This window comes from Alosa alosa, chromosome 4 (genome assembly GCF_017589495.1).
Source record: "Alosa alosa isolate M-15738 ecotype Scorff River chromosome 4, AALO_Geno_1.1, whole genome shotgun sequence".
In the NCBI taxonomy this organism is placed as follows: Eukaryota; Metazoa; Chordata; class Actinopteri; order Clupeiformes; family Clupeidae; genus Alosa; species Alosa alosa.
In genome coordinates, this window is record NC_063192.1 from 29,620,065 (window position 1) to 29,637,292 (window position 17,228).

A 17,228-nucleotide genomic window follows, 5' to 3' on the forward strand; every position below is an offset into this window, starting at 1 on the left:
AAGTGTCTACTGGGAGCCAGTTGAACCATTAGCCGCGTGTTGTTTGGGCACTTAGACGCACATTTCCTACAATGGGTCGTTCCACTCTCCTCTGCTCCCTCTGTAAACATTTTCATGAATCCCAGCTCCCTCTGGGCTTTCTAAGTTAATTGTGTGGGTATTCCAATCTCTCATCACAACTCACAACTCCTCAGGGTCTTACTGAACGATGGGAGGGGAGGGGCGAGAGAGGGAAAGGCACATTGTGTGTTGAACATGCTAACAGACTATGAGATAACTACCCCCATTTCCTCTATTTCCATCATCTGACATATCCTCACGCAATCTAGGTAAGGGGGGGGGGTGAAGACACATGATGGAGAAAGTGCAAATGGACAGCGAGACAGGGAAAGTAAACAGTTTACTATTGAAGAATGCGAGGCGTCTGTGGGGATTAGATGACGGTAATCTATGTGAGCTCAGACTAACAAAATGGGAGCCCTGCTGAAAAGAGCAGATCTCGCTCGGATTAGCGCTCACTGGTGGGCCTAACTCAAATACCCGCGGCCTGGCTATCTGTTTTTGTGTTTTTGTTTTAGCTTTGCAAGACAAATAGCGAGCGGGCAGTGGTAATGTTGTGGTTAAGGAGCTGGGCTAGCGTGCAGTAGCCTGAAAGTTGTCGGTTCAATTCCGGGCTTCCACCGTTGTGCACTTGAGCAAGGCACTTAACCCCAAGTTGCTCCGGGGACAATGTGATCCCTTGTAATATAGCTGACATATGTAAGTCACTTTGGTCAAGAAGTGTCTGCTAAATGTAATGTAATGTAATGTAATGTAATGTAATGTAATGTAAAGTAATGTAAAGTACGTGCTCTGGTAGTCCCTGATTCAGGAGCCGATCTAGTCCTGCTCTGGTCTGCTCTGCTCTGGTCTGGTCTGGTCTGGTCTGCTCTGCCACCAGAGCCATTGACTGTCTGGGTAGATCACAGGCTGCAGTAGTCCAAATGGGATCCCGTGATGATCATCCAATATTCCCATGTTTGCTTTAGGGGTTGGCAGTCATAAGATATTATCCACAAGAGCATTTTGAACAGCAAAATTGACACAGATATGGACGCGTGGCCTCCAGACGGGCTGTGATAAAACAAATTCTTGTTCTCACAAATGTAGGTGCATTCTTAGACAGCTGAGGCGTACACTTAGAGTTCAACTGAATTATTGAGCTGCCCCTTTAAAAGGCTCACCACATCTTCTAGGTCACGTGTTAAAATAATATTTATGTTAGATGTCAGCTTTAGAGGACCCTGCCCACTGTAGCGGCAAGGAAAAGTCCACAGAAAATCAGGAAAGGCTAACATCATGGAAGAGTACACGAGACTCATTCCTTTGTATTTTTGTCTTAATTATTATGTTATTATTATATTTTTTCTGTAAATCAGTCAGTGTCTCTGAATTTTTCCTTTCATTACCAATCTTCACAACTTCTGAAAGCAGCAAAAAGCTGGCTCAGATGAAAAAGACTAATTGCTATTTAAATACGGCCCCTAACAGTCTCCAACGCCAATTGATTTCCACCTCATTACAGCTCTTTTAAGAAATCTTTCCACTGCAATAACAGGCAGTGCTGTCAGCTATTTCTCTTCCTTTTCACACTCTCCCTCACTTTCACTCCCCCACTTCCCCCTCCCTCCCTCCCTCCCTCCATCTATCTCTCTCTCCCTCCCTCTCTCTCTCTCTATCTCTCTCTCCCTCCCTCCCTCCATCTCTCTCTCTCCCTCTCTCCATCTCTCTCTCTCTCTCTTCCATTCTCTCTTGTGCTTTAGTTCTAGCCCCCTGTCCTCTCTGTTCCCCCTGCAGTGAGCGTGGTTGCTGTGGAGCGCGGTGAGAAATGTGGAGTGACATAACGTGGCCATGCCTCAGCGCCTCAGAAAGGCCATGGCAGACTCACTCCGTTACCCCACCACCCTCGCGTCCCTTTGGGAAAGAGACAAGGCCCGGCCAACCCAGCCGTCTGCTGTGGACAGCCAAAAACCGATGACCTTTTACTTAATGATGGCGGTGCGGTGGGCAAGACTGAGCAGGGCGGGGGAGGGGAGAGAACCACCCAAACTAACCCCTACTGGCATCATGGCACACATCAATACCTGGCAGGCCGTTAGATCACAAGCTGTCCGTCTGGCCCCATTTGTCTGGCCTAAGCGATCGCGCAGAGAGGCGGAATGATGACCAGGTCTTTTCCTGAGTCATATCCGAATCACTGTTGCACTTTAAAACCTGTGGCTCAAGACCCAAAGTAAACCTGCTCGACGACAAAAAATATCCCAATTCATTCTAGTTTTCAGGATAATTTCATCTGGCCAAAGACGTCAATGGTCTTAGTAGCGATTGCCCACAAATTAAAAACAAATAATAAGTCATTAATGGCCTTTCAATAGCAAATATTTGACCTCCTGATGATTCTATTTTCCTATAGATATACTAATGCAGAGACACCTGCCAGAGAGGTGTTAAGTAGTGTTTGTGCGCTGCAGAGACAGCCAGTCTGTGCTTTCTCTGTCCACTGCGGAGGCTGGCAGACAGGCCACGCTGTTGTTGTGGCAGGGCGCGTCCTGTGGCGGCACAGGCAGGACAGGACAGACTGCCTGCGTTGAGCCAGTGGAGTTTCTGCGTGAGTTGTGCTGTCTGTGCAGGCTTTTTGTTCCAGCCTGACAGGCACCCACTGTAATTAACTCCCTGGATCACCCCCTGTGTACTCACTCACTGACACACAGACAGAGGCACACACACACACGGACACGGACACACACACACACACACACGAACGAAACACATATACACACACACACACACACAATCTCTCTCTTTCTCTCTATCCATCTCCCTCTAACACACCCACACACACAGCTATTCTTGTCTGCTTGTTTAGGTATTTAAAACACGTAGCAACACACAACACATGGGTAACACATGGAACAACCATGAATTGGCAATACCATGGACACATCAAGTATTCCAGCTCAAATTCAGTCTGCGTTCAGTTGCTACGTAGACTGTAGTTTATGTTAACAGCCACATACTGTACGTCTCTGTACATTCTCACAGTAAATTCTTCCCCACTGTGAGTGATGATCCTATTCAGTGAGGCCACATGGTAATGCTACAAGCCTAAATGTTAGCATGAAGGATATACTGCTTTGGTCTAGCTAAAGCTGATCTACAGTTAAATTCAATGATATAATGCTGAATGTTTCAGTTGTGCTGTTTCGAAAAGTCAAACCTCTCCAAACCACTCCAAATTGTTTGTGTCCTCTAATGCATGCTATTTGCTCCTGTATTGATGCCTGTTATGTAACTAAGAGTTATGCGGGGAAGGGATGCTGTACTGCTTTATTGTGCTCTCAGCGCCTGACCAAATGAGCTTTAACCAAATTCTTAACCTGCAATACAAATGATCTCCAATTAGTTTAGTCTACAAAGCGATAAGATATGATGGACAATAAACAAACAACACTCCAGCTGGTAAATGCCTTATCTTAAGTATTGACATGAATAATACATGCTAATAACAACAATGACAAATCCCCCCATGCAACTCCACATTAAGGCTGCAAACATCACAGGCAGACTGTTACTTAACAGTGCTGTGTCACTATGCACAAAGGCTGGCTGTTGATAACTGGTTTGTGGTTCTGTGAGTTCATGCTGTCTTCAATAGCTCTTCAGAAATGATTACAGCGTGGCTAAGAGGACAGCTCCAACCCCATAGGCTGGGTTAGCATGCCCGCGTCTGTGAGCTGCACAGCGGGCTAGTCCTGAAGCAAATAGCGCTATATTCTCACCAGGAGGTTATGTCCTTGTCAAGTTTCATCTACAATGAGCCCAATGAGAGTTAAAAAGGGTATGATTTAGTCCCTCTGGGCCTGCACATACACAAGAGGTAAAGGAGAATGCACCAGCACAGCCCATAGAGCAAACGCTATAGGCCCAACAGCCTTATATAGCAGTACAACAGTTAGCCATCATTTACATCCATTATGGCAAAATACCAGTGCCAAAGTAAATCGCTAACACCAGATCTGTGTGCATATTTGTGACCAGTCTGGCTTGAGTGTGGTGTGTGTGAGTGACAGAGAACAGAACAAGAGAGGGAGACAGGACAGAGAGAGAGGGGGAGAGAGAGAGAGAGAAAGAGGGAGAAAGAGAGGGAGAGAGTGAGAGAGTGAGCATTAGCTCCAGAGTTCCTCTCTGGGAAGAATGCCATGCTAATCCTCGGTTTGGCTCATCATTCTCTCTTTCTTTCTCTCTATAGCTCTTCCTCTCTTCCCTTCTCTTTCTCTATAGAGAACAGAAAGAGTCTTTCTCAGTATTCTACACACATCGTACATTCCCCCTCTGTGATCATCCTTTCATCATTCCAGTCACTACAGTGTTAATGCACTTCCCCATAACTGAACTCTGCTGGTTATGCTTTAAGAGAGAGACAGCAGTACAAATTATATATAGTGTGATATAAAAGTGATATATACATGTCTATGTCAGAGGAACATACCCCTGGTGGGGAGCTGAAAGACTCTCAACAGGGTTTGCTGGTGTAAGATTCCAGTGGTCTTCTGGTAGCATAGCAACCTATCCACTGGCCTCATCAGGTTCTCAGCCTTCCCCTGACATCTCCTGTCATGTCCGACACAGGCAGTGATGATTACATCAGGCATGCAGCTCTGGGCTGATTTCATTTGCATTCGCCACTGAACCGAAGCAGAGCACGAGACAGCGGGAGAGAGAGAGAGAGAAAGAAGGAGAGAGAGAGAAAGAAGGAGAAAGAGACGAGAGGAGCAGAGAAGAGGAGGCGTCACGTGGGGTCTGATCGCCATCTCCACATACAATATGCGGCTCATACAGGGAGATGGCTGCATCAGCTGCTCTCCTGCCAGTCTGCCCAACACTACAGCAAGGAAGGCAACATTAGACCTAAGGATAGCGCTCAGTGGAATCACTGTTCTAATGTATCATGTCTATGTCACTATAAAAGTGACAAAGCCACTTGTTTGTTTTACATTATTCTCGTCTAGAACAACCTTTCGGCTGGCATACCCTACCACTAATGTTGGTGCATGGAAGAGCATCATATCTGATGGGTATAATTAGATTTGTCACAGAGCATTTTTTATAAAATGAGTGACAGTGAAAATACAGACAGTCGAGGACAAATCATCACCACAGGTAACAGTTTCCATGGAAACAGCGTCTTTAAATTGTATCAAAAGCCTCAAAAAGATATCCTACCGGCATGTATAGGTTATTCAGCATAATAAGTTATGAGCTATACAATGATTTTTCTTGCTACAGTGTATCTCCATTCCCTTTGTTCAGCTGTAGTGTGGCACAGCGGTGGCTTAAGTGCTAGCATAATATGTTTTTAGGTTGCAGCCACTGAGCTCATACTAGAGCTCATACTCAAAGCACTACTTCCCCTGCCATTGCCTGTGTTGTAGAAGTCATGTGTAATTTATGGTGCAGAGCCAGAGTGGTTCATAGTATATTTACCATGTAGAATGTGTGTGTGTGTGTGTGTGTGTGTGTGTGTGTGTGTGTGGGGTCGGTTATCTTTTTGGGGATAGGTCAGTAATCCTAGCTCCAGTGGTCAAAGTCTTTGTTTGAGGTGTATGGGTTTGCTCAGCTGTTAAACCTGCACTCTGGAAACAGTGCTAGGTAGCAGCCTTCAGTGCTATCAGTTTACCACAGGCAGCAGCAGTGCTAACAGCACTGTTAGCACTGCTGCTGCCTGTGGTAAACGGATAGCATGTGTCTTTTCAGGGTTGTGTTGCTCTGACGGAGGCGGTGTGCTCTGTAAGTGATATAAAGTAGGGTTGCCCTACAGGGCAGCCGGGCGCTAAAAGCAACAGGAGGCTGGGAGGAAGTCCGACCGGCAAGCAGTACTCACTCACTGGGATTAACCGGGGCACTCGTTTGGAATTAGCTCCCCAGAGGAACACATGACCAAGCAACCTTTAGCAAGACCTTAAGCAACCAAAAAAAAAAAAAAGGGTGGATAGCAAATCCCCTTTTTTGTGCTCTGTTGAAAGAACAGAAGCTTGTTTAAATGTGTAGTTTCACCTGAGGCCTTACTTAGCTGTAAAAATGTCTCTTTTAGACATGGTTGTTCTGTTTTTTTTTTGTAGCTGTTCGGTTTGACATTTACCACTTGTATGTGTTTGACCCGTGACTCCCCTCTGACCTGGCTAACAGTTCCTTCTTCCTCTTTCCCTTTAGGTAACATCCTTTTCCCCTGTTCTGTTTATTCTTCCTCTTGTTCTGCTCTTATCACATGTTCTATCTGACCGTCTAGACGACCCTCTGTTGCTGTGTTCCAGCGCAAGTGCCCCTGTTGCGCTAATGTGCCCTGGCAGTGCTGGCAGATCACATCCTGACTGGGAGAACAAAAGTGCAGGCGAAGGCACAAACCTTGACAAAACTCTACTTTTCCAACACACAGTGGTGTCTTCCTTTAAAAACAATAGAGCGTTGAACAAGTGCTGTACAGGTCAATGAAAGGCCTAAGACGTGATCGCTTGGAGTCTCCGTGATGTACACGCAATGCCTCTGAGTCTTAATTAATGAGCAGTCTTGATAAGCTACTTACCTCTCTCGTGTTAACCCCCTAAAGGCAAGCTAGAATCTTCGAAGAAGGCGTGTGTGTGTTTTGCTAATGGAAAAAAATGTGCTCGATGGGGATTATAGTCGCGTGCCCACTTGAATAGTCGGGCTGGGAAGGTCACAAAGGATTCAACTTGGAAGTCCAGCACTTATAATCATAATGCAGAGAATCACGCTCTCAGTAGTCCATTTTGAACAATGTGAATGTGTTTCTCTCACTTGTCAAGAGTATAAATTATGCAATGTGACTGTAATGCCTTGTGTGCTGTACTGTATGCATTCCTCCATAGTGTGACCTGGTGTAGGCCACAGAATATGCCAATAAATAATGATATACCACACAGTGAGAACAACAAGGCATTTCATCGTGCAGAGGAGGCCTTCTATTTGCTCATTGTATCACGAGTTTGTTCAATTCCACTATCCCACGGTTACTGTGTATATCTACCGAGCCAATTCTCACTCTCCAACTCGCCCTCCCCACCCCTGGCTCTCACTGCAGTTGACTGTTAGAACTCCTGCTGAATAGCTGAGGAGACAAGAGGCTAAGATTTCACTTCTGCAGCACAGAAAAACCCTGAGTAACAGGATTCTGATTCATGCTAGCTCGGTCAGGGGAGCCCATACACAGCAAAAGCACAATACAGCCCCAAACAATCCTCCCCAATCCTGAGACTTTGCAAGAAAAGGAAGCTATTCAAGTTCGCCTTCAACCGTCTATCAGCGAATCCGCAGTGGAGCTTCTATTCAAGTCTTTAAACTTTGATCATTCTGTCTGGATAGAAATAGATGCAGGATGGGAACAGGCTCTTACCTGGAGTTCACACCAGGCCACTTCCACCCAGGTCTCCGTGTCCAGGCCTTTGTAGACCGTTTTGAAGGCCCCTCGGCCGAGCTCGATGTCGAATTTCAGGAAGCGGCCGCCGGGCGAGGTGGCTACAGCCTTCATCTCGGCCTCCTCCTCTTGCTCCTCGCGCTCCTTGGCCTTTGGTTGTGTGGGGGTGGACGGGGCTGCTCCGCCAGCCTTGTCCGGGTCCTGGGATGCCCCGTCGGGAGCACCCTCCTCTCCAAGGGCCGCATGGGCGCTGGCGGGAAGCTGCTGCTGGGGGGCATCGGTGGCGGTGAACACGGAGTCCGAGGTGCGCAGCTGCAGGTGGGGGGCACTTTGCGGGGTGTCCGGCGCAGAGGCGGATGCGGCTGCCGCCGCGGCCTCCTCCGGCTCGTCCTCCTCCTCACAGATCTCGACGCTCTTGCGGAAGAAGCGCTTGTTCTCGCGCCTCAGCCGGCCGCTCTGCTGGTGGTGGTGGTGGTGGTGGTGGGCGTGCTGGTGGTGCAGGGCAGTTGGGGAGGAGGGCGTGGAGAAGGAAAGCGAGCGGGCATTCCGGGGCGCCTCCGGTCCATCTGCCCCGGCGTCTCCTCCGGCGTCCTCTCCTCCTCCGGCTGCCCTTCCTCCCGCTCTCCTCTCCTGCGTCTGGGAGGAGGGAAAGTCGCAGGGGGTGCTCCGCGTGCGCTCTCGCTCCCGGGCCGCTGCCGCGACCGCCGCCGATGCGTCCATCCCGCGGCCCTCCTGCTCCGCCTCCTCCTCCCTCCCTCCATCAGGTTTCTCCGAGGAGTCCTCGGTGGCCGTGGGCTCGCCGGGGTCAGTCGCCATGGGAGATAAGCTTCCCTGGTCCTCCTGGGCCGTCGCCTCCCCCTCCCCCTCCTCCGCCACCCCTCGGGCTCTCGGTCAGTCCCCGTCTCTCTCTCTCAGTGGTCACCCTCTCACCCACCACGGATTGCTAACCGTGCCGCCTTCCAGTGCTGCAAATGGCCTGTAACTCCCCTCGTCCACAGAGAGGGCCTATGCTCCTCTTTCTCTTCGCCTCCGTCTTGGGTTCTCACTCTCTCTTTCCTGCTCAAGATTCACAACAGCATTGGTGGCAAGTATATGAAAAAGTTGCGTAGGCCACCACCTCCCTCCCAATGTGATTTCGTCTACTTCTCAGTCTTTCCTTTCCTTCTCTCCATCTCCTTCATGCAGGTTGTTCCTCAGCAGCACACCTGGCCTGGGTACACCTGGGAGCTCAACCGAGAGAGGGCTTTCCAGCACGTACGAGTGGCAGTCCTTCCTTCAGCGTAGTAGTGAAGGGATCATCAAATGCACCCTAGAACAAACATAAAACAAACGAAATAGGAAGAGGACATGGAATATGAATATTCATGAGGTTGCAACAGGGATGTGTCATTATTCACAGCAGAGTAAACAATGACAGTTAATGACTATTCAGGTGAGAGCTTTTTTTGCTTTACTAAAACCTAGCATAGCCTTTACGCATTTGCACTCGTCTATTATTTGAACTCATTGGCAAAGTGAAACTAACTTCACCATGGTGTCAGTCAACGACAAGACAGTGATACGCAGTAAGTTACTTTCACTATTGACTGACAATGGGTTACCATCGAAAACATAGGCTGAAAAAAACACTTACCCTCATATCAGTCCGAGTCATGAGCTAAATTTAGAGACTCGTGACTTGACTTGGACTTGAGTACTGAATGACTCGAACTTGGACTTCGGGACTCGACTCGCGCTCAGACCATTCAGACTAGGAAATTGAAGACGAGGACTTTTTTTTTTTTTGTAATGTCATTAGGCTATAATATGTCATTAGAATATTATTTGGTATATGATTTTAATATCTAAATTATTCTCAGTATTAATATTAGTGCAATGGAATGTTACTGCTTCATGTCATAGGCCTACATTACACATCACGCCATGTTCTACAATAACAGACGTTAACTTTAACGTCTATTAACAACAAATGCCTGGAGACATGAATGCCTTGAAGGTTGTTTGTTTTGCATTTAATAGTGACTCGACTCGGACTTGACTCAGATGAGTAGTGGACTCGACTCGGACTTGACTTAGAATTTTTTTTAATGACTTGGACTTGACTCGGACTTGAACACTGGAGACTCGAACCTGGACTCGGACTCGAGGCATAGTGACTTGACTACAACACTGGCAAATGCATTGTGAGATGTATTTCGTAATATGTTTATTCTAATTATGTTTTCCATTGTAGCCTAATCGTGTAATTTCTAATGTTTTGCATGAAAGTGTGCTGGTGCGCATTCATGGAGGATAGAAGGATGGTGCGTTGTGCACCCGCCAATATGACTGTTGACAATGCACTCTTAAAATAACCTTTAAACAACTCGCCATAGACTTCTGACCAGGTTTCTCTTGGTCAGTGGCGTAATGCGTTTTAGGTGGTGTACAATAGCGATTTTTAGACAATGCGCTAAGCCACTCCCTAGATTGTTAATTGCCACACCCCTGAGCACATTGTTTAAAAAGTAAATTGGCAAAATAAGAAAATAAACTTTGCACCGGGTGGAAAACGAGTTTTACGCCAAGCGCCAGGGTGCAGAATAGGGCCCTGTAGGTCAAACCGTGTAAGGCATATAGATGCTAGATCCTAATGGTTCTACTCTCTCTCATTCTTTACAAAAAACAGCAAAAGGGTATTTCATCATAATCTGTTCTGAGAAAACAAGCTTGCGATGACAAAGCAGGGCCATTCTGTTTTGTCTAGGCCTTCCATCATGCACACTACATCAACTGACATTTTATCAAAAGTGGTATCTACGCCCGGTCTGGCACAGTCAGTTCCCACATTGGCACCTCACCTTGCCCCTTCTAGTGAATTAACACTCTGAGGTGATTAGTTCATCTAAATTCAGGCCGGAGGGTGAGCACATGCTGTTGCAATGCCCATAAAAGTCTAAAATCCTATGAGAGCACTCAACTTTAGAATGAAAGCAACCATAAAATCCGCTAATTAGCCATCAGTAGCGTAATCTGTGTTATGGCTCATTCAACTCAAACCTTTAATAAGGAAGTCTTTAGCATTTGGCGTTAATCCGTGGTGGAGAGGGGGAAACTTGACAATGTTTGCTTGTTTTGTAACTGGACTATTAGTCCACGCCACATGAGAGTTTTGGAATGCCTGATCACTGTTATTAAATATGCATGAAGCATTATAGGCCTTCTCATAATCAATGATTCACAAGCTGAAAGAGACACGCAGCAAAATGTAATGGAGGTGAATGGCACGGATCAGCACTGAGTGTAGAGTAATGATATTAATCCTGGTCTGGAGTACTCCTGGTTATAGGCCACATAGGAACAATTGGCAATGTAACGTTGTATCATTATGGTCGCTCCTAAGTCCAGGCTTACAGTGAGGGAATGCAAACCTATTGCTCCTCAGTGGCACGGTCTCTGCCAGGGGATCCCTATCTGCTTTCTCCTTCACCCAGTAGGCCACACACACACACACACACACACACACACACACACACACACACACACACACACACACACACACACACACACACACACACACACCAATAACTGAAAGTGGCCCCAATGCTGTATTACATTCTCTCTCACACTGCTCTGGTGAAATCTTTATCTCACACTCTTTCATCACTGTCCATCTGTCTACCACATCTCCATCCTCTGCGGCCGCTGTATCTATCTATATAGCCTTGCCTGGTCCACTCTGATGCTGACCAACAGAGCCTTCCTGGATCTGGATGACTGTCATACTGAACTGCTACGTAAAAGCCTACTAATGCTCAGTGTCATATAGACAAACACACCTTCAGGGTAACACTTGGTTAGGATTTAAAACAACTTAATGTTGGAATTACTGTTTTTGTCAATTTTCAAATTTCTACAATGTTACCTAGTGCATCAGCAATGTCAGAGATGCTATTCACCATACTGTAAGTCAGTGCAGAATTAAAACGACTTTGAAGCTGCTATTTTAAGGTAAACAAACTAGCCTACATTGTGTGGTTTTAAAGAGCCACTCTTCCAATTGAATGAGAACATCTCATATTGATAGTTGAAGTCCCCTGATGACTAGATGAAAATGACCACATTTTATTTAGGACACTACAGTCAGGGGAACCACACAGACAACTGTGTTTCCTAGGAATGTGGCAGGCTTAGTCTGTAGGGCTGTCTTATTTGCTGGTTATCTAATATCACTGTATTAAGTTACATAGCAGCTAGCTCTCCTACCCACTCATATCACTCTAACATGTACTGTGCCTGTCAGTCAATACAAAGTGAGAGTATTCATTTTCACTGCCAGTGCTTATCAGACAGCCATGCTGCAGGGGAAACATGTGTGCCACATGGAATGCAGGAACACATTGTAAAGGAACTGAATGTTATCTTTTCATAGATCAATAGTGTTTACTGTCCCACTGGGATATTTGTATTCATAACTCTGAACATGTAACATATGGCATTAATTCCAAACTCCAACCCCTATACATGCAGCAAGACATATACAGCTCACTATATAGAGTATGACATCAATGCAAGCCATTCTGAATCTTGTAACAGTGTATGGTTCAGAGGAATGAAATCAGGGATGTTTTCCTTGATTAAAAACAAAGCCATGGCTGTGATTAAATAAAGTAAAATAAGCCCTGTCTAAGTAAAGGTGACACAGACAGGATGTCTAACACTTTCATCAGGAAAATGAGGAGAAGAGTCGCTGAAATATGTTCAATAGGTACTCAGGTAGTGAGAGAAAATGAAGTGAGAAAGAAAGACAGAAAGACAAAGAAAGAAAGAAGAAAGAAAGAAAGAAAGAAAGAAAGAAAGAAAGAAGATACCAGTTCAGTTACATTCCTTCTGACATCTAAGAATATCACACCTATGAAAAGAATTCTTTAAGTGCATAAGTTGTTCATAAGTCACATTACACTCTGCTATATGTAACCAGCAAAGTACTGCTTTTGAATGGCATTTCCATTGTCAGCTCACTTCGTTCCCAGTTGCGACTGACAAATAAAGTTTGATTGGATTTGATTTGACAAGAGAAACCCTCGGAGGCATATGGGGCAGACCGATTTTTGAAACACTGGTTTAAATTGCCCTTTCCTAGAATGGCGATTCCAAGAGGTCTATGGGGACATTGAAACAGATTAAGAACTTGCCCTGAAGCAGTAAAGGTGGGGAAGTGGTGGGACAAGAGGCAAAAACAACAAGTGATAAAGTGAGGGAAGTTCTCCTTTAAACAGGGGCTTATTTGCCCATGTCCCCAGGGCAAGGAGTTCCCATGAAAGTCACATACCGGACAGAGTTATCACAGTACATCAAACACATTCAGCCAGCTCCATCCCTCTCTTTCTCTCTCTCTCTCTCTCTCTCTCTCTCCCACCACACCCCACACCCCCATCCCCCATGGCTTACACATACACACCCCCAATACACACACGTGCACGCATGCACACACACACACACACAAATAAATGAAAATATATTGTTATAGTTATTACTTATTGTTTATAATGTTATATTTATTGTTTATATTTTGTAGATTTTCAGTAGGATGTAAGACAAGTAATTTCCATACACAAAGACAAAACTAGCGCCAACTAGCGATGCTGCTACTGCTAATCCAGAATTACATTCATATTTGGTGAACACATTTTCTTCTAACTTTTAAATATAACCACTGTTGTGTACACTTTCCAAATTCTTTAATTAAAACGGTAACCCTTAGTTCCATGTTTGTTTTCCAAGAACTACCTCCTTTCCATGTGCTCACAAATGTTAGCAGTGAACTTTAAATTCTGTCTTTGCTTGTTATGATGAACGCATCTCAGGTGAGGTAAGGTGAGGCTCCCCTCCTGTTACTGGAGATAAGTGGGAATGCCTGCAGCCACGATTCGTTTTTTTTTTAATAACTTAATTAACTTTGACATGCACAACTTGATTCACTCTGACACCTAAACATATCAGTTCAGTTTTTCCTTTTCTAAAAGTGTCATAACAGGTTAATAGCTCAAACTCAACCAAATACAAGTTACCTCATGATTGTGAATACCATATCTTTACTTGAGTGGCCCAGCATTGCCTAATCTGACCATGTTAACATGAGGATCACTCCAACAACACACACAAATCGAAAAAAAGGAAACAATCTCTCACATGCACAAATATGCACACACACACACCTCTTCCTCTCTCACACACCCATGGTCAAGCTGGCTCCCACAGAGTTATTAAACCCCAAACACAACAAACGTGGAACAACGCAGAAGCCTCTGCGCCTCTCCCACTTTTTTATCCCTCACTTCACTGGCATACACACATTAATCCCCTGGGACTGAGTGGGCTCTGTAGATTTACTGAGGCAGACAAAGGGGTAGCCAGGGGACGTGTGTGTATGCGTCTGTGTGTGTGTGTGTGTGTGTGTGTGTGTGTGTGTGTGTGTGTGTTTAAAACCCAAAAAGAAGGGGTGCAGACAGAGGGGTTTTGGGGGAGACATGATGTAGCTCAATGAAAAAAAAAAAGCATGAAAAGCAGAGAGAAGACAGGAGGGGACATGCAGGGTTTCAGACAGAGAACGAGAGAAAGAGAGAAAGAGGAGAGAGCACTGGGAGGGGGAGAGTCCAGGGAGGGGAGGGGGGTGAGGAGGGGACATGCAGGGTTTCAGACAGAGAACGAGAGAAAGAGAGAAAGAGAGAAAGAGGAGAGAGCACTGGGAGGGGGAGAGTCCAGGGAGGGGAGGGGGTGAGGAGGGGACATGCAGGGTTTCAGACAGAGAACGAGAGAAAGAGAGAAAGAGGAGAGAGCACTGGGAGGGGGAGAGTCCAGGAAGGGGAGGGGTGGAGGCCGGTGGAATGGGTGGGAAAAATGTGTGTGTGTGAAAGAGAACAAGAGAGAGAAAGAGAGGAGGGGTGGCACACACAAAAAAGGGAGTTGGGGGGGATTTTCCCCCTGATAAAATATGTGCCAGTGTTTGTGTGAATGAAAGCAGTGACTATAGCTAAATTTCTGCCTGAGCAAAAACAACTACGGTTTGGTCAGATAGGAATGAGAGAGAGAGAGAGAGAGAGAGAGTGAGAGAGAGAGAGAGAGAGGCAGGCAGAATAGCAGACAGACAGACACATGTATGAAGGTCCAGAAAAAGGAAACAGAGAGGCTGCTTAGTCTCCATTAAAGTACTTCTATATTTACCTCTTCATTTTAAGTTTAACTGAATTCAGAGTAGGCCAACTATATCCTGATTCACATATCTATCACTGTATGGCAATCTCTGGCCATCTCTAATGTGCAGTGGGTAGAAAGCAAACATGAATAACAATGGTTGGAAGGTGACTGCCTTCTGGTGACTGAAATGTGGAAGTCTGTGCAGTCCTGCATGGAAAGTGGGCTCTGGCAGGAGCCTGGGAGTGGGAGGGGTGACCAAGGGAGAGGTGCTCTCATAAGCTTGTTACAGGATGCCTCGTTACCCCCTTCAGATTAATCATGTGAGGAGAGACTTTGGCCCCAGACAAGTTGGACAGACTGCTGCAGACCTCAGCCTAGTTTTTACACACACACACAAACTTGACCAAATCCTCTGCAAAGTGCCCATTTAACTCCTAATATGTTTACTCTATCAAAACTGTATTGGAGTCAAGCGATTGAATTTGTATTGAGGTGCATCATCTGGTGTCCTCCCATGACACAACTCCAAGAGATTCCCTGTGGCTGGTTGAGGATTGATAAAGAGGTTCAATGTATTTCCAGGCATGAGAGGTAGCCCCACTGATATTATAATCTCACCTGGCTGACTAGACACAAGTTGTGCAATCCTTCTAACACGGGATGAGAGAATGCAACAACAGCGCAGCCAGAGAAAAGTACAACAACAAAGCCATATTAATCCCCAGGTAATCTCATCATATCTGACACAATGCCTGTATTTGTGCATGTTCAATATAAATATCCAAAGTTTGGATACGGTCAAATAGCATAGAATAGTATGACGCTAAGTGGACACAGGCATGGGGGTGCATGCCCCTGACCGACTAGGAAGGACCGAGACCACAATACAAAAAACACTTTTGTCCCATCTAGGTAAAGCATGTGAAAGCGAGTGTCACTACGGCCACAGAAGGTGGGACACTGGACTGTTCACTGAACCTATTCCAAACCACAAGAAAATGTGTGTGTGTGTGTGTGTGTGTTGGGTAGCTTGTGTTGTCTTCCGGATCAACCAATGGTTCCCCCCATAACTGCTCCATGTAATCCAGGTGAGGCGCTTAAATGCCCAAAGCCTAACTGTGATGATGAATCTGGATTACAAATTTCTAAAGTGGCTTACTGCCTCTCCAGCATATCGGTATGAATGGGCTTTTAGTGTTTTATCCCCCAGAATGACAGACTGAGTAGCTCACCTTTGAATCCTGGTAGATCAGCATAAGTAAGCCTATGGCTGCATTTAAAGTGAAACATGTTTCATGTTAAAACACCATGATTAATGTGGTCATCAGCACAAAACCATGGTGTGACTATTGTATAGATAAACGCAGTACTGTCTTGACATAAAAATGGCTTTTTCTTCAAAAGAGAACTAAAATCTTTTTGAAAAGAGTTACAAAACAGTAGGCCTATGGACTGATAGGAGATACATCTTTGGTATGATCTACATCACTTTTAAGGGAGAACTGGGTAGATGATAGATTAGACGAAGGCTACTTGTGCAAGTTCCCATTTTTTACTGACTAACCAAAATGATGAGTAAGTGTAAGACAAGGCCCCACCAGATGAACCACCAGGGACTGATTCCGCACGTCTCGAATAGGCATTCATCTTTAGGCTACTCCAGGCCTAATTACTTACCATTTTATTTAAAAAGCTGTGATCTGTGACTGCTCCTTGTGGTTGATAAAGAAATGAATGAACAGACTAAAGTGATATTCCAAAGAGCAGTCATATAGCCACTTGCAAGCGGCATCAGTCGCGGCGTGAAGAGCCCCGAATTGGTAACGCGCACGTCCAACAAAGCCATTCAATGTTCTGTTTACAAAATAAACTATTCAGAAATATCCTACTCTACACCTGCACGTGACACATAATATTTTTCCAACCAAAATGAAAAACATGTATATCTACAGCATTTATTCATGTACATTATTTTCAATACGTAGCCTAATATTTCTACGTAAACGCTGTCCGCTGACAGATAACCCTACAAGGCACTGCAGCATATGCTAGCAGTTTTTCATGTGGAAGTAGCCTAAGTTTGCTGTAAATCTAGGGGTGTTTTCCACGATTGACAAAATCTGTCAGAGTGGATTCAGTCAGAAATCGTTATTCGTGTTTTGTTGTAGGCCTACCAATATGGCAAATAGAAACAAACATCCATGCGCTGCCTCTAGATGCAGTTCTGTTTTAGATTGGTCCCTGACTAGCTAAATGGCTAGCTCCCTATCGAAGCCAGACAATCATCTACAGCGAAAATAGCATCACAATGTAATCAGCTTCCCTTCTTCTATAAATACACAAATGAATTGTGCTTACATACAAAAGGCCTACACATAAAACACACACTTAAAAGAGCCAATCGACGCCAATGTTATGATAAGCGGGATAACGATGAAAGAAGCCGTCATTGACACTACTACAGCAGCTTGCGCTATGTGGAGACCGAGACCAACAGCACGAGCCGGTTGACCACAACATAGAGGGTAGCCTACATACACGAATACATTATGTCGTCGTAACTCAGACTAAATACAAACAGTAA

At 45.4% G+C, this 17,228-nt stretch overlaps 1 protein-coding gene across 1 annotated transcript in view; it reads right to left on the reverse strand.

Moving 5' to 3' along the window:
- The window catches only part of si:dkey-151g10.3 (serine/threonine-protein kinase WNK2), a 34,348-nt gene extending 25,574 nt beyond the window's left edge, over positions 1-8,774 (reverse strand). The window contains 1 exon segment of the mRNA XM_048240570.1: positions 7,448-8,774. Coding sequence (XP_048096527.1) covers positions 7,448-8,284 — 837 coding nt within the window. The 5' untranslated portion in view covers positions 8,285-8,774.
- Positions 8,775-17,228: the final 8,454 nt, after the last annotated feature.